Source organism: Triticum urartu, chromosome 5A (assembly GCF_056163025.1).
Source record: "Triticum urartu cultivar PI428250 chromosome 5A, HENAU_Tu73, whole genome shotgun sequence".
Classification (NCBI taxonomy): domain Eukaryota; kingdom Viridiplantae; phylum Streptophyta; class Magnoliopsida; order Poales; family Poaceae; genus Triticum; species Triticum urartu.
In genome coordinates, this window is record NC_141877.1 from 50,056,309 (window position 1) to 50,077,927 (window position 21,619).

At 45.4% G+C, this 21,619-nt stretch overlaps 1 protein-coding gene across 1 annotated transcript; it reads right to left on the reverse strand.

Moving 5' to 3' along the window:
* Positions 1-258: 258 nt before the first annotated feature.
* Positions 259-6,986, reverse strand: LOC125555593 (meiosis-specific protein PAIR3-like). The gene is made up of 11 exons (XM_048718494.2): positions 6,797-6,986; positions 6,082-6,159; positions 4,323-5,972; positions 4,058-4,205; positions 3,007-3,150; positions 2,868-2,931; positions 2,639-2,788; positions 2,442-2,500; positions 1,389-1,523; positions 792-883; positions 259-711 (listed from the first exon to the last, which is right to left on the reverse strand). The coding sequence occupies exons 2-11, from the start codon at positions 6,112-6,114 to the stop codon at positions 643-645; spliced, it is 2,544 nt and encodes an 847-aa protein (XP_048574451.2). The 5' UTR covers positions 6,115-6,159; positions 6,797-6,986; the 3' UTR covers positions 259-642.
* Positions 6,987-21,619: the final 14,633 nt, after the last annotated feature.

The following is a 21,619-nucleotide window of genomic DNA, read 5'->3' on the forward strand; positions in this document are numbered from 1 at the left end:
TCCATGAGTATCTCTCATTGCAATTCCGTTATCTGCAAAGGCCAAGGTAGGTAGGTTCCCGTTTTGAATGCACTGTCATCTGCCACAGCTTGTGTACAGACGTACATGAAGATGGAACAATGGCAAAAAAGGATCAAAGATGTCTACTGTTTGTGTACAGCCAGGCCAGACATACCTTGCCTCTAATTTCTTCTCATCTCAACGAAACAGGGGCATTGGCAAGCAAAAGGAATCAAAGATGCCACCAGATTAGTACAATTGATTTAACTGTCACTTTTTCTTTCACGTGGCAGCAAATTCAACTTAAGCATCTGCGATTTTGTACTGGATCGTTACATTACTCGAGCCACGACACGATTCATTGAAGAAATGCGTCATGCTTTAAGGCACTGGTGAGAACTTGCCCGGATGGTAAGTTAGCGAGTCACTGACTCAAAGTGGTAAAGATCGTAAAACGATGCTATGCTCCTACAAGGCATAGTTCAAACTGAACTGTAAGCAAATGAACCCTACATGCGTTCTGGCGCCATCCTTCTATACCCTTTGTGAAATGGAGCCGTAGACCTGTCTGTGATGTGGTACCCTACTCGTTTCGCCTTAGCTATGTATCTACTTGTGTTTGTGTAGAGCAGGTGAGCTTGATCAGTCTGCAGTTTCGGTGATGAGCTCCTTGAGTACCTGTTTTAGGCCGTTCATCTTCTTCCGGGCTCTCTGCGAAACATTTCCGTGGAAAAGGTTAGCATTTGATCAATACCGGCGTCCCTGGGGTTTAGGAATGATGTTTGCCTTACCTTCTGAACCTCCGAGATTTTGATTTCGGCGTCCTTGAGCTGAGAATCAACTGTTCTCTCGGCCTGTTGGAGGAGCTTCTTGTGTGATGCTTCTGTTGGTGCAATCATAAAACAACACCATGGTTAAGTGGTAATCCTGGTGGCAAACGGTTAGAAAAACAGAGCATTTAAACAGAATTTCTTCAAGTGGCTGTATGATGATTCATTCCATTTGCCTCTTAACAATGATAACAGTGAGCTAAAACTATAATTACTTCACTGCTGACTATTTCTTCTAATCATGTGCCTATGTAGAGATTGGGCAATCATTCTTTTTCAATTGAAAAACATCTGATTCAACCACATCATTCAGCTACAAACTTCAAAACTCCAGTGTTGGAATCTTATGTGCCTGGATCAGTTATGACATAAAGTTTGCAACCTGTAATCAAAGTGCTCCAATGGCGATACTTCATATTTCATAAGGCCCCGTCTTGAAAAAAGTTAACATGATTCCACATTTTTGGGAGTTCATGAGGTATAAGTTTGTAATAAATAATCCAGCGAGTAAATGTTTCATTTGCATTTTGCAAGTGTAAGGTTTCAAGTTAAACTTACTTTGCTTGTCAGCTACTCCCTTAAGTTCTGCATGATGGGCTTCAAATTCCTCGAGAGAGTTCTTGCAACCAAGCAACTGCTGGTTAACCTCCTCCTTAAACTTCTCATGAAGAACCCTTAGCTGTTCTTGTTGCTCTGATACCAGAAGACATAGGACCAGGTTATATCATTTGAGTAACTAACGTTTATTCAAGAGAAACAACAGAAGACATGCAAGAAAACAAGGTAAAGTATAAGGATTCCCAAAGGAATCTTGCGACAAGTGTGCCTTGCTAACCAAACAGGCGACTAACCTTGTCAAACCTACCAAACTTGTGGTGTGGCATGGTTAGCATACCAACCAAACAGGCTCTAAGCCTAAATATATGCATACACAGTAAAAAGTCCAAAGGGTAGAAGATACTCCAAAGATGTTTTGGATACTTCAATATGGATTAAATACGGACTGAGATGAGTGAACAAAAACACACTAAAATGCGTCTATACACGCCCAAATCAGAAAAGAGTTAGAACATCTTATAATAGTGAACGGAGGGACTAGTAAATAAGAAATAACCAAACTATAGTGGATAACTGCAGAAAGATTCAAAGAAATGGTACATTAAATTTTCTCAAATTAATCTTTCATGGCACTGATTAAATGCTTCAGTATTCAGACGGTGAAAGTGATTCAAGAACAAAATCAACCTATTTAAGCTTAGTTTTTTGGGGATCGTTTATATGCATTCAACATTCATCTTATTATGTTTTTTAAAAGTTTAGGATATGCAGGACCTACATAACATACAGGAATCGGATCATGACTAACTTTATATGTCTATATGAATACTCTACAACTTGCTGAAGTATAAGATTATGTAAATTGCTCGAGCTGAATAATCCAAATAGCTGAAGTATGAGTGGCACAAGGGATAAGAACTCTAGTACACCCTATCTTTATAGATACTGCGCTCTGGGCGGATTCTGACTAATGGGTCTAATCTTCATAAAACTCATGATTCACAATAACAGATCACTAAATTAATTTCCGCAGTAGCATAATATAGGCTGTACCTTCAAATGTTGATTCTAGTCGCTTTCTTTTAGATTTTCCTGCATTGACCAGCTTATACCTGAAAGTACAGTTGAATGCGTCAAAAATAGCCGCACCTCTAATATATGTGATACTTCTATAACAAGCCTAGATATACAACTAGGTGTGTATATACAGATAAGATGTTGTTTCTTGGTAGCACCGGCAAAGATCTTACACATCATCCTGCATCTGCACCTCAACTCCCTCAAGATGCTGGCGTATTATCTCTCCAGTACCTACCAGTATCTCAGAACTTTTGTTTCTTGTTTCAGACTTGATCTTGGTTTGAAACCTTCCCAGCACCACCAGTAACTGATCAAAAGCCCTGCTTACAATGAAGAAACGAAATTGGATCAACCAACAATATAGGATATGTATTTCTTTATACAACCTACAAAACGGACCTGGTTAGGTAGTCATCTGGGCATTGCACTGGTTCTTTGTCTGACATTATAGTTTCTTGTGTTCCTGAATGAATTAGTAATGACATATCAGTTATGAACTGCAACCGTTAGTTCAACACAAGAAGGTAATCAACTTTACCTGAAGTGGCAAAAGGAATAGGCGAAGGTAAGCGCCGCTTTTTGCCTCTTTTACCATCTTTCAGATGTGATTTCCTATCCAGATTTTCTGGAGGAGATTTATCAGGGCTGTCTACATCTGAAAGCCATTTGTGAGATTTATATCCTACACATGAAAAACCAGTTATAGATAAGTAACACTTCACAGGTAAACAATTTTTGGATAAATATATGACATAGTGTAATTTATACATCTCCAACAGCATGTGGGAAGAGCTTGGCTCACGTTATTAATTTTCCAGAACTAAAGTGGTCGAAATACTAAACTTAAAGCACTTAGCAAAAAACAATAATGAAACGCATTTAAAGTAGCATGAATGCATATGACAGAATATGTCACATGTTGCTTCTATTCCATTTGAATGGCTTGTCATGAGCAAGCACTTCATACAATAGTTAAAGAGTAAGTGGATCATGTTTTGGAGAGCCTTAACCTTAAAGCCACAGTAGGACTATTGGATGCTCTGCCAGTGATAGTGATTGATCAATGATTGCTACGAAAAATTTGTGGAAATAGAGCTGATGCAATAGAAGTAGGACTATCGGACATAGTTAGAAAAAAAAAACATGCCTAGGCTCTAGGCGATAGTAAAACACACCTAGTGCTTGATGTGTGCATAATTACGCTTTGGTTAGAAAAGCGCAAGCATGTGGCAAAATGTGCAATTAACACCTAGCATTTTCTTTTAACTTTGCTATTGGATGCTCTGACTCCCAATGTTTAACCTTTTTTCAGGAAAAGGACAGGAGCTCTGCCAATAGTGTTTAACTGGTAATAGATACATAGAGAAAGTCAATTTATATGTGTAAAAACATAAAGAAGAATGTGTTCTAGAAGAGTATTATCCTCGTGCAGAACAGAAGGGGTAGTACTCTGTAAACTAACACTATCACCTTCGGTTCTATAAATGTAGCACTAAATCTGAAAGGGACAAAACATACTCTAGAAAACTATTGATTTGCATGTACAAAGTATTAATGTGCACTGAAAGTTGCAAAGTCAGTATTCTGACCTTTCCCAAAGCCTGGAATAGAAGTTTGAGCCATTACATCTTCAGTTGGCGCAATGGGTGAAAGATTTGGTTGTTTTTTGCTCTCTCTTTCTTTTGGGGAATTAGGAGATTCACTGTTAGGTAACTCATCGGTTTTATCCATCCGGTCCTGGATATCAACAGTACATGAATGAGTGACAAACAGATAGAGTTAGTCTGTTACATGAGTATAGACAAAACAAATTTACTATGGCTGGGAAATGATTTATAGATTTGGAAAGCCTACCGATGGCTCAGACCCTGGATCAGAAGCATAGGAACTTGATCTTGACCTGTTCACACTTTTTGGATACTTGGGGCTGTATGTGTCATCATGTAGCATTTTACTTCTATGGCGGTGGCCATTTACATTAGTTGCAAAAGTAGGACTTACAAAGTCATCTTGCATATCTCTGAATCTGTCTGCCAATGGACTGGCAAACTTCTCTCCATTTTTACCATTTATCTGGGGACTTGCCTCATTGTCCCATGGGTACATTTTCGGTTCAGGTGATGGACTAGCAGCACCAGATGGTGGCGACTTCAAATTATTTCCTGCTGCTTTATGTGCCTGAGGACTTTTGTCTGAAGCTTTGCTCAAATTAGCATTCTCCTTGCGGTGCAGCAATGAAGAATAATTTTCCTTGCTCTTTGATGAAATATTCTGAGAAGAGAGCTTATCTTCACCTTCATTCAGTGTCGTTGGCAGCAACTTTTCTGAAGACTGCATCTTCTGCGGCCCAACTTTAGCCATTCCATTCAGCCGTTTCTCCCGAGTAGGGCTTCTAGAACAGCTCTCAGCAGTTTTTCCAGTTCGGGACAAAGAAGAAAAGGAGGTGGTTTTCTCTCCCTTATTCTCTGATGGTGCATTTCTAGAAGATAGCTGTCCTTCCCTATCATCCGGTGTGATCTTGTCAGAAATCATGCTAGAACAATTGACCTTCTTAAGCTCTGCTTTAGCCTTCCTATTTGAGCTTCTAAGATTTCTCAAGCATCCAGAGTTACCAACTGCAGATTTGCCTGCGGTTTTGGGTGTGCATTTCTCATCAAAAACAAACACATTGTCCAGTGTTTTCTGCTTGGGTGCGGAACATTTAGTAGACAATGGTTTCTTTGCACTCTGGCTCTTATCCTGCTTCTTGGAGGCTGCTGGTGCTTTCTTGCGACCCAAGGTGCGAGTAACAGGCCTTATTTCAACTACTTGTGGAGTATCAGAATCTGACTCAATTGGATCAGAGGATGGTTTACTCTTTGCATAGGTAGCTGTTTGACACTTCAGCAGATCAGGTGTCTTGATATTATCAGGAAAAGGTGACGTGTAAACCTTCTTGTTCCCTGAAGGTGGTCCATTGGCGGTTAAACTTTTAGGTTGGTCAGGTGTCCCAATGTCTTCAGGGTTTGGTGAAGCAACAGCCTGCTTGGTTTGTGATGTACCAAGGATCCCCCAGAGCTTCATCCTGAGAACTTCGCTGTTGGGTTTGGTTTTATCTGCAGATTCCGCTTGGCGCTTCCCTTGTGAACTCACGAAGGGTGTCTTTTGCAGTTGGTCAAGCTGGCTGTCTTGTTCTTTTCTTGTTCCAAAGGAAAAGGTTCCGGTTTGCTCATGCGCATGGTCATCAGGCTGTGATAGAGAACCCTTAACAGGGGCGGCTTCAGGTGCCTCTGTAGCAGACCCGCCATGGTTTGCAGCTTCTTGTGAGACCCGGAGTGAAGCACTATAACCTTTCGGGGGTCTAGATCTTCCATCAGTTCCCTGAGACGGGTTCCTCTCGAATGCAGGGGCGGTAGCAGCATCTCTGCTTCCTGTCCTTGGAATAGGGATGCCAATTGATACCTTGGGAAATTTACCAGATGGATACTGGCTGCTGGCCAGACTCCAGTAATCACTTGATGCAGCCTGGACACATCACAATGCATGAGTTGTTAAATACTGCTGTGAAAGAACAGCTAAAGCTGAAACAGGAGGCACATCCTACAGTTTAGCACAGGAAGTTGCTGTTACTCACTTTCTGGATATTCGGCAGCTTAATTTCTGTCATTGCGGCTTCTGGGATAACAATAGACCAGATTGACTGAAGTTGAAGCTGATAAACAGGAGAACAAGAGAATTAGCTAAGGTTCCACCAATGTTAAAGCATCTTTTAGGATCAAATTAAGCTCCACAGATGTATAAATAAATACAATATCAGACTATACGCCATGCCTGAGACCAAAATTTAGAAATGAACAGTAACACAGAAGACAGAACTGTGCAAAATATTCCCGTCAAGTGTAACTTATGTCAGGTCTGAATTGCTATGCAGTACTAAAATGGGTCAAATCCAACAGGCTGCTGAGAGTGATAGCATAACAACCAGATCGACTTAGCCTACTCGGAGAAATGCCAGGACCAGCCCCTTCTAAGCATATTGAACTAATAGAAGACCAAAATTAACAGGTGCAACTGTATCACCGAGCACCGGACTAAACGTGGTCTCAGCATCCAGAGATCGTCTTCCACAAGCAATACCGCTTAGATCAAATAACTTGACTCGGGGAGAGCAATAGTGACACATTTGTGGGACTTGCGGCAGCTAACCGCGTGTACAAAACCATTCCAACAGGGGATCGGGTGTTGGATAGCGACCAATCGGAACCGAGCAAACCCCGGCGAAATCAGACGACGCGAGCAAACAAAAACGGCGGCAACAAGCTTGCAATCGAGGTGAAATTAGAACATACGGATTAGGAAATCCACGGGCGGGCACCTAATTCCAACCCGTAACCCCGAAATCCTCGCGTGCGGCGGCGGCGGCGAGGTATAGGCGGCGGCGAGGTGGGCCAGGGGCGGCGACCGGCGGCGGGGATGGCCTAGGCTTCGGTCGCCATGGTCGCGAGCGAGAGAGACGGGGGGGCGAGGGGGTGGCGGATTGGGGGGGGGGGGGGGGGGGGGGATTTCGGGAGGGTCGCGGGGCGAATTTTCAGAAGGGTGTCGAAGAGACGAAGACGGCGGGGATTTTGAAATTTTGGGGAACTGGTCGCACAAGCCATTGCGTCATGGGAGGCCCGCGTGTCAGTCAAAGAAAGGGAGCGCGCGTTGGCGTAGGAGGGCGAGAGACGCTTTGAGTCGTCACGGAGGACCGCCATGGCCTCGCCACCAAGAGCAAGCTGTCAATTGAGCCTCTTATAAGCGGCACTTATACCTTAACTTTTTTATTCTATTTTTATATTTGCTCCGCTAAACAAGTTCCCCGATGAGCTTTTAAATTTAATTTTCTATAAAAAAAATCACACAAATTTAGATATCGATAGCTCAATTTGATTCATACCATATTGCATTAACATGGATATTTGCTTCTATAAAGAATGGCGAAGTACCCACCTTCTCAACTGCTCGTGGGCAGAGAGAGCCCCATGGCCGTTCGTCCCATGGTGGGGGCTACTCGATGGCGCTCCGACTTGTTCGGACGGTTCGGACCCCGATTACCCGGCTGGGCGGTCTATGAAGGGTATGTGGACCATGTGAGTGTGCCCAGGGCCATCATCATTGGGCCGCGTCAGGCACCCCCTCACGCGGCGTTTCTCGCGCCGTTGCATGTGGGAGAGACCGGCTCGGTGGTGAATGATAGGTGGACCGCGGGGCGTGCCCGGGGCCACAATCGTGTCGGTGGCGTGCCGGGGAGGGGCCCTCTCTAGGCGATGCAAGCCGTCTAGTCTGCCCGGACGGCCCGCACCAAGGCGACCTGGGGGCCACTATCATTGGGAGGCTTCGGGCGCACCTGCGATGGTCTAGCCGGACCCGCCTATCAGCGCCTTCGCCCCGCGTCGAGCTGGTTCGATCGCTCCAGCCGGGGGTGCGTCGCGGTCGTAGTGCCGGCTCATGTGTGATATAAGAGGCGATGTGGAGAATGGAATTTGGGGCAAGACGATGGGATTGGAGGCCATAGAAATAAAGAAGACCTAGGAGAAAAGGGTGGATTGGAAATCCCAGACCTCGGGGGAGATGCGAGACAAAAACCACGCGCTCGTCAGCGCGGGGCTCCGGCACCTTGACGGTAGAGCGGCCCGATGACCCTCTAGAGAGCAGCAAGTGGCACCGGACGCCCTGAGACGCCAGAAGAACCCCAGGTCCTGGACTCAACGGTGTCCCCCACGGTGACGATGGAAGGGAACCATTGCCCCTTCCTGCTCTCCGCCTTCTCCTGCATCGTCGGCAGCCACCTGACTCCCTGTTATGGCCTTCGGCTCGCCCTTGGAGGCCTTCGCCGTGGCACCGTGGGTTCCCTTTCCGGCCATCGCTCGAGGTGGGAGGAGGAAAAAAAAGAAGGGGGTACTGGAAGCTTTTGGAGATTCGGTTCTTCAAGCGTTGGAGCTTGAAGAGGGGAGCAGGAGCGAGATGAGTGCATGAGGCTTTATTCATTTTTGCCATACCGTTTTTTATGGGTTGGTAAAAACAACGAAGGGTGCACTGGGTGGCAGTAAATTTGCGAGTTTCCCATATGATGTGCATTACGTATGCTCGTGAATCGAGGGGTTTGCTGATAATGTCGCTACAAATCCGGAGCACGATCCCTTTATTGATTAGATGTGCCAATAGTGGCGGCCTCGAGCCGCACTAACACGCCATAATAACATCTAAGAAGACCGTGCAATCCTATAGTGCACGGTGGGGCGCTTCGGGTTTGGTCAAAGTTATTAGAATGCGACTGAATCGGCGCCACTCTCTCGGTGTGGGAAGACTTCGCCATGAAGATAGCTCTACACTAAAAGGGTCTTCAAATCCGAAGACTAGACAAATTCCACTTGGAGGGTTCTCCTGGGGATCCTCGGATGCCCGAAGTGTGATATTCCTCAGGCAAGGCTTGATCACTTTGGAGTAGGTGCGCAAAGAAGATATTGAACCATTTTACAAGGCCGAAGACTATAGGGAATGCATCAAGTAAATAGATTACATCTACTAATAATAGATCTTATCTACTACTCAGACAATTTTATTAAGCAATAGATCTCATCCATTGCAAATTTTTAAGCAATAGATCTCATCTACTGCAAAACTTTTGTGCAATACCCATACATCTCTTGTGTTCTAAATCGCAGCGTGCATCTGCTCATAGATCGCTCGTGATGCCATTGTAGGGAATGTAGTAGATACCAACAAAAACTATGTCTTATGAATCAAACCCAAGAAAACTATGAAGACGCAGATGAGATTACATTAAATCGTTACCGACTCGAAGTGTAGCCGAAGGAGAGTTGGTGAAGATCTTTGATGCAAAATCCCTCGAACGAAAGATCGAAAGCATGATCTCTCAGCCGGTATCCACATGTACGAAGTCACCGGCAGCGCTTCGCCATCCAGAACTTAGCATTGTGAGAGAACTAGAAGGGGTTGAAGTAGCCTTGCAGCGTGGCAGAACTACTCCGATGGAGAACAAGAGAGAAAAAGGGAGGGGTCAGCCTTGCGCCTGGAATTGTGCAAAAGAGGGGTCAGCCTTGCGCCTGGGATTGATGAGAGCAGTGGCGGAGCTTGGGCTGTTTTTGTTGGGGAACGTAGCATAAATTCAAAATTTTCCTACGTGTCACCAAGATCTATCTATGGAGAGACCAGCAACGAGGGGAAGGAGAGTGCATCTACATACCCTTGTAGATCGCTAAGCGGAAGCGTTCAAGAGAACGGGGTTGATGGAGTCGTACTCGTCGTGATCCAAATCACCGATGATCCTAGTGCCGAACGGACGGCACCTCCGCGTTCAACACACGTACAGCCCGGTGACGTCTCCCATGCCTTGATCCAGCAAGGAGAGAGGGAGAGGTTGAGGAAGACTCCATCCAGCAGCAGCACAACGGCGTGATGGTGATGGAGGAGCATGGCAATCCTGCAGGGCTTCGCCAAGCACCACAGGAGATATGAGGAGAAAGAGAGGGAGGGCTGCACCAACAGGGAGAGATCAAATCATGTGTTGGGCAGCCCCTAGGCCTCACTATTTATAGGAGGAGGGGAGGAGGGTGCGCCCCCTCTAGGGTTCCCACCCCTAGGGGGGGCGGCAGCCCTAGATGGGAAAAGGGGTGGCGGCCAAGGGAGGATTCCCTCCCCCCCAAGGCACCTAGGAGGTGCCTTCCCCTCCTAGGACTCTTTCTTTTAGGGTTTCCCCACACTAGGCGCATGGGCCCTAGGGGAAAGTGGCGCCCCAGCCCACTTTGGGCTGGATCCCTTCCCACTTCAGCCCATGGGACCCTCCGGGATAGGTGGCCCCACCCGGTGGACCCCCGGGACCCTTCCGGTGGTCCCGGTACAATACCGATGACCCCGAAACTTGTCCCGATGGCCGAAATAGCACTTCCTATATATGAATCTTTACCTCCAGACCATTCCGGAACTCCTCGTGACGTCCGGGATCTCATCCGGGACTCCAAACAACATTCGGTAACCACATACAAACTTCCTTTATAACCCTAGCGTCATCGAACCTTAAGTGTGTAGACCCTACGGGTTCGGGAGACATGCAGACATGACCGAGACGTTCTCCGGTCAATAACCAACAGCGGGATCTGGATACCCATGATGGCTCCCACATGCTCCACGATGATCTCATCGGATGAACCACGATGTCAAGGACTTAATCAATCCCGTATACAATTCCCTTTGTCTAGCGGTACGATACTTGCCCGAGATTCGATCGTCGGTATCCCTATACCTTGTTCAATCTCGTTACCGGAAAGTCTCTTTACTCGTTCCGTAACACATCATCCCGTGATCAACTCCTTGATCACATTGTGCACATTATGATGATGTCCTACCGAGTGGGCCCAGAGATACCTCTCCGTTTACACGGAGTGACAAATCCCAGTCTCGATTCGTACCAACCCAACAGACACTTTCGGAGATACCTGTAATGTACCTTTATAGCCACCCAGTTACATTGTGACGTTTGGCACACCCAAAGCACTCCTACGGTATCCGGGAGTTGCACAATCTCATGGTCTAAGGAAATGATACTTGACATTAGAAAAGCTTAAGCGAACGAACTACACGATCTTTGTGCTAGGCTTAGGATTGGGTCTTGTCCATCACATCATTCTCCTAATGATGTGATCCCGTTATCAACGACATCCAATGTCCATGGTCAGGAAACCGTAACCATCTATTGATCAACGAGCTAGTCAACTAGAGGCTTACTAGGGACATGGTGCTGTCTATGTATCCACACATGTATCTGAGTTTCCTATCAATACAATTATAGCATGGATAATAAACGATTATCATGAACAAGGAAATATAATAATAACCAATTTATTATTGCCTCTAGGGCATACCAACAGTCTCCCACTTGCACTAGAGTCAATAATCTAGTTCACATCGCCATGTGATTAACACTCACAGGTCACATCGCCATGTAACCAACATCCAAAGAGTTTACTAGAGTCAATAATCTAGTTCACATCACTATGTGATTAACACTCAATGAGTTCTGGGTTTGATCATGTTGCTTGTGAGAGAGGTTTTAGTCAACGGGTCTGAACCTTTCAGATCCGTGTGCGCTTTACAAATCTCTATGTCATCTCCTAGATGTAGCTACCACGTTCTATTTGGAGCTATTCCAAATAACTGTTCTACTTGGAGCTATTCTAAATTGTTGCTCCATTATACGTATCCGGTATCTCTACTCAGAGCTATCCGGATAGGTGTTAAGCTTGCATCGACGTAACCCTTTACGACGAACTCTTTTACCACCTCCATAATCGAGAAAATTCCTTAGTCCACTAGTTACTAAGGATAACTTTGACCGCTGTCCTGTGATCCATTCTTGGATCACTCTTGTACCCCTTGACTGACTCAAGGCAAGGCACACTTCAGGTGCGGTACACAGCATAGCATACTGTAGAGCCTACGTTTTAAGCATAGGGGACGACCTTCGTCCTTTCTCTCTATTCTACCGTGGTCGAGCTTTAAGTCTTAACTTCATACCTTACAACTCAGGCAAGAACTCCTTCTTTGACTGGTCCATCTTGAACACCTTCAAGATCATGTCAAGGTATGTGCTCATTTGAAAGTACCATTAAGCGTTTTGATCTATCCTTATAGATCTTGATGCTCAATGTTCAAACAGCTTAATCCAGGCTTTCCATTGAAAAACACTTTCCAAATAACCCTATATGCTTTCCAGAAATTCTACGTCATTTCTGATCAATAATATGTCAACAACATATATTCATCAGAAATTCTATAGTGCTCCCACTCACTTCTTTGGAAATACAAGTTTCTCATAAACTTTGTATACACCCAAAATCTTTGATCATCTCATCAAAGCATACATTCCAACTCCGAGATGCTTACTCCAGTCCTCAGAAGGATAGCTGGAGCTTTGCATACTTATTAGCATCTTTCAGAATTGACAAAACCTTCTGGTTGTATCACATACAACCTTTCCTCAAGAAAAATCATCGAGGAAACAATGTTTTGACATCCTATCTGCAAGATTTCATAAATAATGTAGTAATCGCTAATATAATTCCAACAGACTCTTAGCATCGCTACGAGTGAGAGAGTCTCATCGTAGTCAACTCCTTGAACTTGTCGGGAAACTTCTTAATGACAAGTCGAGCTTTCTTAATGGTGACATTTACCATCATTGTCCGTCTTCCTTTTAAAATCCATCTATACTCAACAGCCTCACGACCATCGAGCTGTTCTGTCAAAGTCTACACTTTGTTTCCATACATGGATCCTCTCTCGGATTTTATGGCCTCGAGCCATTTATCGGAATCCGAGCCCACCATCGCTTCTCCATAGCTCATAGGTTCATCGTTGTCTAGCAACATGACTTCCAAGACAGGATTACGTACCACTCTGAAGTAGTACGCATCCTTGTCATCCCACGAGGTTTGGCAGTGACTTGATCTGAAGTTTCATGATCACTATCATAAGCTTCCACTTCAATTGGTGTAGGTGCCACAGGAACAACTCCCTGTGCCCTGCAACACACTAGTTGAAGAGACGGTTCAATAACCTCATCAAGTCTCCACCATCCTCCCACTCAATTCTTTCGAGAGAAACTTTTCCTCGAGAAAGGACCCGATTCTAGAAACAATCCCTTATTGCTTTCGGATCTGAGACAGGAGGTATACCCAACTGTTTTTTTGGGTGTCCTATGAAGATGCATTTATCCGCTTTGGGTTCGAGCTTATCAGCCTGAAACTTTTTCACATAAGCGTCGCAACCCCAAACTTCTAAGAAATGACAGCTTAGGTTTCTCTAAACCATAGTTCATACGGTGTCACCTCATCGGAATTACGTGGTGCCCTATTTAAAGTGAATGCGGTTGTCTCTAATGCCTAACCTATAAACTATCATGGTAATTCGATAAGAGACATCATGGTATGCATCATATCCAATAGGGTGCAGTTATGATGTTCGGACACACCATCACACTATGGTGTTCCAGGCTGTATTAGTTGTGAAACAATTTCCACAATGTCTTAATTCTGTGCCAAACTCGTAATTCAGATATTCATCTCTATGATCATATCATAGATATTTTATCCTCTTGTCACGACGATCTTTCAACTTGACCCTGAAATTACTTGAACCTTTCAATAATTCAGACACGTGATTCATCAAGTAAATATACTCAACATTTACTCAAATCATTCGTGAAGTAAGGACATAACGATATCCACTACACGCCTCAGCACTCATTGGACTGCACACATCAAAATGTATTACTTCCAACAAGTTGCTTTCTAGTTCCATTTTACTGAAAACGAGGCTTTCAGTCATCTTGCCCATGTGGTATGATTTGCATGTCTCAAGTGATTCAAAATCAAGTGAGTCCAAATGGTCCATTTGCATGGAGTTTCTTCATGCATATACACCAACAGACATGGTTCGCATGTCTCAAACCTTTCAAAAATGAGTGAGTCCAAAGATCCATCAACATGGAGCTTCTTCATGCGTTTTATACCGATATGACTTACGTGGCAGTGCCACAAGTAGGTGGTACTATCATTACTATCTTTTGGCATGAACATGTGTATCACTACGATCGAGATTCAATAAACCATTCATTTCAGGTGTAAGACCATTGAAGGTATTATTCAAATGAACAGAGTAACCATTATTCTCTTTAAATGAATAACCGTATTGCGATAGACATAATCCAATCATGTCTATGCTCAACGCAAACACCAATCTCGATGGTAGAGGGAGCGTACGATATTTGATCAACCTTGGAAATACTTCCAACACATATCGTCATCTCACCTTTAGCTAGTCTCCGTTTATTCCGTAGCTTTTATTTCGAGTTACTAACCCTTAGCAACCGAACCGGTATCTAATACCCTGGTGCTACTAGGAGTACTAGTAAAGTACACATCAACACAATGTATATCCAATATACTTCTATCGACCTTGCCAGCCTTCTCATCTACCAAGTATCTAGGGTAATTCTGCTCCAGTGGCTGTTCCCCTTATTACAGAGCACTTAGTCTCGGGTTTGGGTTCAACCTTGGGTTTCTTCACTAGAGCAGCAGCTGATTTGCCGTTTCATGAAGCATCCCTTTTTGCCCTTGCCCTTCTTGAAACTAGTGGTTTCACCAACCATCAACAATTGATGCTCCTTCTTGATTTCTACTTTCGCGGTGTCAAACATCGCGAATATCTCAAGGATCATCATATATGTCCCTGATATATCATAGTTCATCACGAAGCTCTAGCAGCTTGGTGGTAATGACTTCGGAGAAACATCACTATCTCATCTGGAAGATCAACTCCCACTCGATTCAAGCGATTGTTGTACTCAGACAATCTGAGCACAAGTTCAACAATTGAGCTTTTCTCCCTTAGTTTGCAGGCTAAGAAAATCGTCGGAGGTCTTATACCTCTTGACGTGGGCACGAGCCTGAAATCCCAATTTCAGCCCTCGAAACATCTCATATGTTTCGCGACGCTTCAAAAACGTCTTCGGTGCCTCAACTCTAAACCGTTTAACTGAACTATCATGTAGTTATCAAAATGTGTATGTCAGATGTTCGCAACATCCACAGACAACGTTCGAGGTTCAGCACACTGAGCGGTGCATTAAGGACATAAGCCTTCTATTGAGCAATGAGGACAATCCTCAGTTTACGGACCTAGTCCGCATAATTGCTACTATCAACTTTCAACTAAATTTTCTCTAGTAACATAACGAAACAGTAGAACAGAAGCGCGAGTTACGACATAATTTGCGAAGACCTTTTTGACTATGTTCAGGATAATTAAGTTCATCTTATGAACTCCCACTCAGATAGACATCCCTCTAGTCATCTAAGTGATTACATGATCCGAGTCAACTAGGCCGTGTCCGATCATCACGTGAGACGGACTAGTCAACGTCGGTGAACATCTTCATGTTGATCGTATCTACCATACGACTCATGCTCGACCTTTCGGTCTTCTGTGTTCCGAGGCCATGTCTATGCACATGCTAGGCTCGTCAAGTTAACCTAAGTGTTTTGCATGTGTAAAACTGTCTTACACCCGTTGTATGTGAACGTAATGATCTATCACACCCGATCATCACGTGGTGCTTCGAAACGATGAACTTTAGCAACGGTGCACAGTTAGGGGAGAACACTTCTTGAAATTGTTGTAAGGGATCATCTTATTTACTACCGTCATTCTAAGCAAATAAGATGTATAAACATGATAAACATCACATGCAATCAAATAATAGTGACATGATATGGCCAATATCATATAGCTCCTTTGATCTCCATCTTGGGGCTCCATGATCATCTTGTCACTGGCATGACACCATGATCTCCATCATCATGATCTCCATCATCGTGTCTTCTTGAAGTTGTCTCATCATCTATTACTTCTACTACTATGGCTAACGCTTTAGCAATAAAGTAAAGTAATTACATGACTTTTAAGTTGACACGCAGGTCATAAATAAATAAAGACAACTCCTATGGCTCCTGCCGGTTGTCATACTCATTGACATGCAAGTCGTGATACCTATTACAAGAACATGATCAATCTCATACATCATATATATCATTCATCACATCCTTTTGGCCATATCACATCACATAGCATACCCTGCAAAAACAAGTTAGACGTCCTCTAATTGTTGTTTGCATGTTTTACGTGGCTGCTATGGGTTTCTAGCAAGAACGTTTCTTACCTACGCAAAGACCAGAACGTGATATGCCAATTGCTATTTACCCTTCATAAGGACCCTTTTCATCGAATCCGATCCGACTAAAGTGGGAGAGACAGACACCCGCCAGCCACCTAATGCAACTAGTGCATGTTTGTCGGTGGAACCGGTCTCACGTAAGAGTACGTGTAAGGTTGGTCCGGGCCGCTTCATCCCACGATGCCGCCGAATCAAGATAAGACTAGTAACGGCAAGCATATTGAACAAAATCAACGCCCACAACTACTTTGTGTTCTACTCGTGCATAGAAACTACGCATAGACCTAGCTCATGATGCCACTGTTGGGGAACGTAGCATAAATTCAAAATTTTCCTACGTGTCACCAAGATCTATCTATGAAGAGACCAGCAACGAGGGGAAGGAGAGTGCATCTACATACCCTTGTAGATCGCTAAGCGGAAGCGTTCAAGAGAACGGGGTTGATGGAGTCGTACTCGTCGTGATCCAAATCACCGATGATCCTAGTGCCGAACGGACGGCACCTCCGCGTTCAACACACGTACAGCCCGGTGACGTCTCCCATGCCTTGATCCAGCAAGGAGAGAGGGAGAGGTTGAGGAAGACTCCATCCAGCAGCAGCACAACGGCGTGGTGGTGATGGAGGAGCATGGCAATCCTGCAGGGCTTCGCCAAGCACCACAGGAGATATGAGGAGAAAGAGAGGGAGGGCTGCACCAACAGGGAGAGATCAAATCATGTGTTGGGCAGCCCCTAGGCCTCACTATTTATAGGAGGAGGGGAGGAGGGTGCGCCCCCTCTAGGGTTCCCACCCCTAGGGGGGGCGGCAGCCCTAGATGGGAAAAGGGGTGGCGGCCAAGGGAGGATTCCCTCCCCCCCAAGGCACCTAGGAGGTGCCTTCCCCTCCTAGGACTCTTTCTTTTAGGGTTTCCCCACACTAGGCGCATGGGCCCTAGGGGAAAGTGGCGCCCCAGCCCACTTTGGGCTGGATCCCTTCCCACTTCAGCCCATGGGACCCTCCGGGATAGGTGGCCCCACCCGGTGGACCCCCGGGACCCTTCCGGTGGTCCCGGTACAATACCGATGACCCCGAAACTTGTCCCGATGGCCGAAATAGCACTTCCTATATATGAATCTTTACCTCCAGACCATTCCGGAACTCCTCGTGACGTCCGGGATCTCATCCGGGACTCCGAACAACATTCGGTAACCACATACAAACTTCCTTTATAACCCTAGCGTCATCGAACCTTAAGTGTGTAGACCCTACGGGTTCGGGAGACATGCAGACATGACCGAGACGTTCTCCGGTCAATAACCAACAGCGGGATCTGGATACCCATGATGGCTCCCACATGCTCCACGATGATCTCATCGGATGAACCACGATGTCAAGGACTTAATCAATCCCGTATACAATTCCCTTTGTCTAGCGGTACGATACTTGCCCGAGATTCGATCGTCGGTATCCCTATACCTTGTTCAATCTCGTTACCGGAAAGTCTCTTTACTCGTTCCGTAACACATCATCCCGTGATCAACTCCTTGATCACATTGTGCACATTATGATGATGTCCTACCGAGTGGGCCCAGAGATACCTCTCCGTTTACACGGAGTGACAAATCCCAGTCTCGATTCGTACCAACCCAACAGACACTTTCGGAGATACCTGTAATGTACCTTTATAGCCACCCAGTTACATTGTGACGTTTGGCACACCCAAAGCACTCCTACGGTATCCGGGAGTTGCACAATCTCATGGTCTAAGGAAATGATACTTGACATTAGAAAAGCTTAAGCGAACGAACTACACGATCTTTGTGCTAGGCTTAGGATTGGGTCTTGTCCATCACATCATTCTCCTAATGATGTGATCCCGTTATCAACGACATCCAATGTCCATGGTCAGGAAACCGTAACCATCTATTGATCAACGAGCTAGTCAATTAGAGGCTTACTAGGGACATGGTGCTGTCTATGTATCCACACATGTATCTGAGTTTCCTATCAATACAATTATAGCATGGATAATAAACGATTATCATGAACAAGGAAATATAATAATAACCAATTTATTATTGCCTCTAGGGCATATTTCCAACAGTTTTCGGGGGGGGGGGGGGGGGGAGGGGGGTTAGGGGGCAAGCAGAAGGAGATTTGGACGTTGATTACTAGATATATGGGCCAGTTACTACTCCCTCTGTCCCATAATGACACTAGTGTAGTGTCAAAAAACATCTTACATTATGAGACGGAGGGAGTAGTATTTATTTTGAAAAAACTTCATGGGCTGGGGGCGGCGACCCAGGTTGGCCCAGCTGAAGCTCCGGCACTGGATGAGAGAAGACACCTATTCACGTAAGTCAATTTTCATAAGTGTAGGACTTTTTGCTAGCTCACTTAACCCGCGGCGTCTCAGTTTGCTCACGGCCTACTCAACATGAAAGGACAAACACATGCATGGATTTTTGTAATGACACAAATCCATCAACCATCGATCGCAAGCAATCATTGCACAATGCATCGTCCGAAATGAAAAATGCATTTGTTACCTTTAAGGCATTTCATTGACCACTTAGCGCACATGACCCTTGTTGCCGGCAACGGCGACCAGACGCACTAGAGCCGGAGATGGTGCCCGAGGCGCCGGATGAGGACGAGGCACTGGAGCCGCTATCTTGGCCATCTTCTTCACCGCCTCCTCGATCGGTACCGCTTTCTTGGTCTTCTTCGTTGTGTTTTTCATTGCCTCCTCGGCGAGCACCGACATAGCGACCATTGGCTTTCATGTCGCTCATTGGCGGCTGGGAACGCCAACAGGTGGCCCGACAAGGAATCGGAGCTCCAGGAGCTCGTTAGGTGGCCGGGCCTTGCGAAGGCCGTGTCATATTTTGCAGTCGGCCTTGAGGCCAACACGCCTCCATCGTCACCAGCACCGCCTACGACAGACGTTGAGGCCAACACGCCACCAGCACCGCCTACGGCCGACGTTGAGGCCAACGCGCCACCAGCATCCGGCATGCAGTTCTGGGTGTGGACGAGCACCGTGCAGGTCTATGTATTGTGCACGTCGGTTTGGCTAGGCGTGACTGACAAATAGGCTAAGAAGCACGTCCTAAAAGTGTCGGACGTTGGAGGCCGAGCGACAAGCGGCAGATCGGGCGAGGTCGGCCAAGCCGTAGTGCTGGCGGTGCAGCAGCAACCGGCGCCCTCCGCGTGCTGCTACTGCATCAGGTAGCAGCAGGTGGCGCTGGCGGCCTACTACCAGGCCTTCCCGTGGATGGAGGCGCCGACGTTCGTCGATCTGAGGATGACGACGCCTTGGACTGTGGGTTGTGGGGCTACTTTTGAAAAAGTTTTAAATTTTAGTTTTTAAATTTAAATTAATGTAAGTGGATTTCGTCAACAGTTTAAATGTTAAGTTTATATTTTTTTAGTGTTTGATTGGATTTAGTTTTTCAAACACCTAAATCCGAAATGAGTGCATCTACACGCTCATGGCTAAAAGCGGACATCAGCGTCCGACTGACCAACCCAAACAGAATAAAAACGGATCAATTCCGTATCCACGTGCGTCGGCGCGTTGAAATTGTCCTAAACAATACTAGGGAATCCAGCAACCGTTGCCAAATTTGTGAAGAAATGGGCGGCACATTTATGCATCTTAGTTTGGGTTTTTGCCGGGAGCTCGAAGTCCATACCATAACCTGCTTCGGCCAACTGGGGCACCTCTCTTTCTTTTTGAGATCAACACGCTTGGCGACAGCGGTACAAACACAACACAGGCGCCTTGTCCATCCATGCAGACTTTGAGCATGGGAAACACCAAGGACAGCAAAACAAAGGGAAAGGCTGCCCGTTTTTCCCTTTTGCAGACACAGAAGAACCACTGGGATCGATCGGTGGCCAAGAGGATAAAAAGGCCCTGCTGCAACGCTGCTTCTTGTACAGTCCCAAAGCAAAAGCTTTTGTTTCTCATGGATCCAATGGGAAACCAAATCATGATGGCAATATAGAAACAAAAATATAGTACAAATAAACATGGCAAATTTTAAAAATTCTATATAGGTCATGGCAAATGCCATGATATAGAACAGTATGTTCTACATATCTTTTGAAGGAGAAGAACAGAAACTTATAAAAATTTGCCATTATGTAGAGCAAACAAAATAAAAATGCCACGACACTTCAAAATTTGCCAAGAACAGGTTTCTTTTAGCCATGGGTCTGGAACTGTATTTGCCATGAGACTAGTACAAACTATTTCTTTGCTCGCAATAGCTGCACGAAGATGCCATGGCAAACACGTCTTAATTCGGCATTCATCAGTATAATTTGCCATGGGAACACATTGAAATTTGCTTTTTTTAGTTTTGTATTAAAAATATATGAAAAGTTGTGTTTGCCAAGGCAAATATATGAAAATTTGCCTTGACGATGCTCCCTACCACCCCAGCCTCGTTGGGCACCGCCGGCAGCGCCTACCGTGCATCTCTCATGCACCTCGGCCTGGCCAAGCATCCCTCAAGCTCCTAAGCCCTCGGTCTCCCGTGCTGTAGCCACCCCGTGCCAATGGCCGTCGCCTGAGCTCGGCACTACTCCACCGCGGAGCTCTGCAGTCAGGCCTGCAGTAGCATATTCGGCTGGCCAGGGCGTTCGTAGTGGCAAATGCCCATCTTCGACGACGGTAGATGAGTGATGGACTGGTGGATGAGTGGTGAAAGTTTGCAACTCAATTCAGCACACAATGTGGACGCCCTAAGAGTTCTCTATACAACCATTTTTTTTCATACTATAAATGAAATTCAAAGTTTTTTTTGAACTAATTTGAAAGCTTCCTGGCGAGCCTTCTGGCCGCAGCCCCACCCATGCCTATGTGACACTGCTGCATGGTGACGGGCCCACAAGAAACGGTTCTCTTTTTTTATTGACAAAATATCTCCACAAAACCACTCTGAAAATATATGTACTACCACAAATTCCGATATCAAAAGCAAACTGTACTGCGAATCAACATGTGGTTGAGTTGGTTAGGTGGACAGTGGTATAGCCAACCCACTAGGGTTCAAATCCTGGTGCTTGCATTATTTCTGGATTTATTTCAGGATTTCCGGTGATGCGCTTTCAGTGGGAGGAGACGTTTCCGTCGACAACGAAGCGCCTACGGTGACTTCGTAAATCTCAAGATGATATGCCGGCTCAGTCTCTCGGAGGTGCTCATAGGGATAGGGTGTGCGTGTGTGCGTTCATAGGGGTGAGTGTATGCGATGCTAAAAAAAAAGCAAACTGTACTTGGTTTTTTGAACTTGGAATTAAAGTTGCAACCTTTTTTTTTTGTCAGGAAGGGAAGACTGCACACTGACTATCCACAGCAAGGAGCTAGTCACCCAACACATCCA

Bases quoted from the DNA above. Each gene is read 5' to 3' on its own strand.
- LOC125555593 (XM_048718494.2), bottom strand. From the start codon at position 6,114: ATGACAGAAATTAAGCTGCCGAATATCCAGAAA. The intron at 2,789-2,867 runs GTCCGTTTTGTA...CATTGTAAGCAG, and splicing joins CCAGATGACTACCTAACCAG to GGCTTTTGATCAGTTACTGG. The intron at 884-1,388 runs GTAAGTTTAACT...TTGCACCAACAG, and splicing joins GGGAGTAGCTGACAAGCAAA to AAGCATCACACAAGAAGCTC.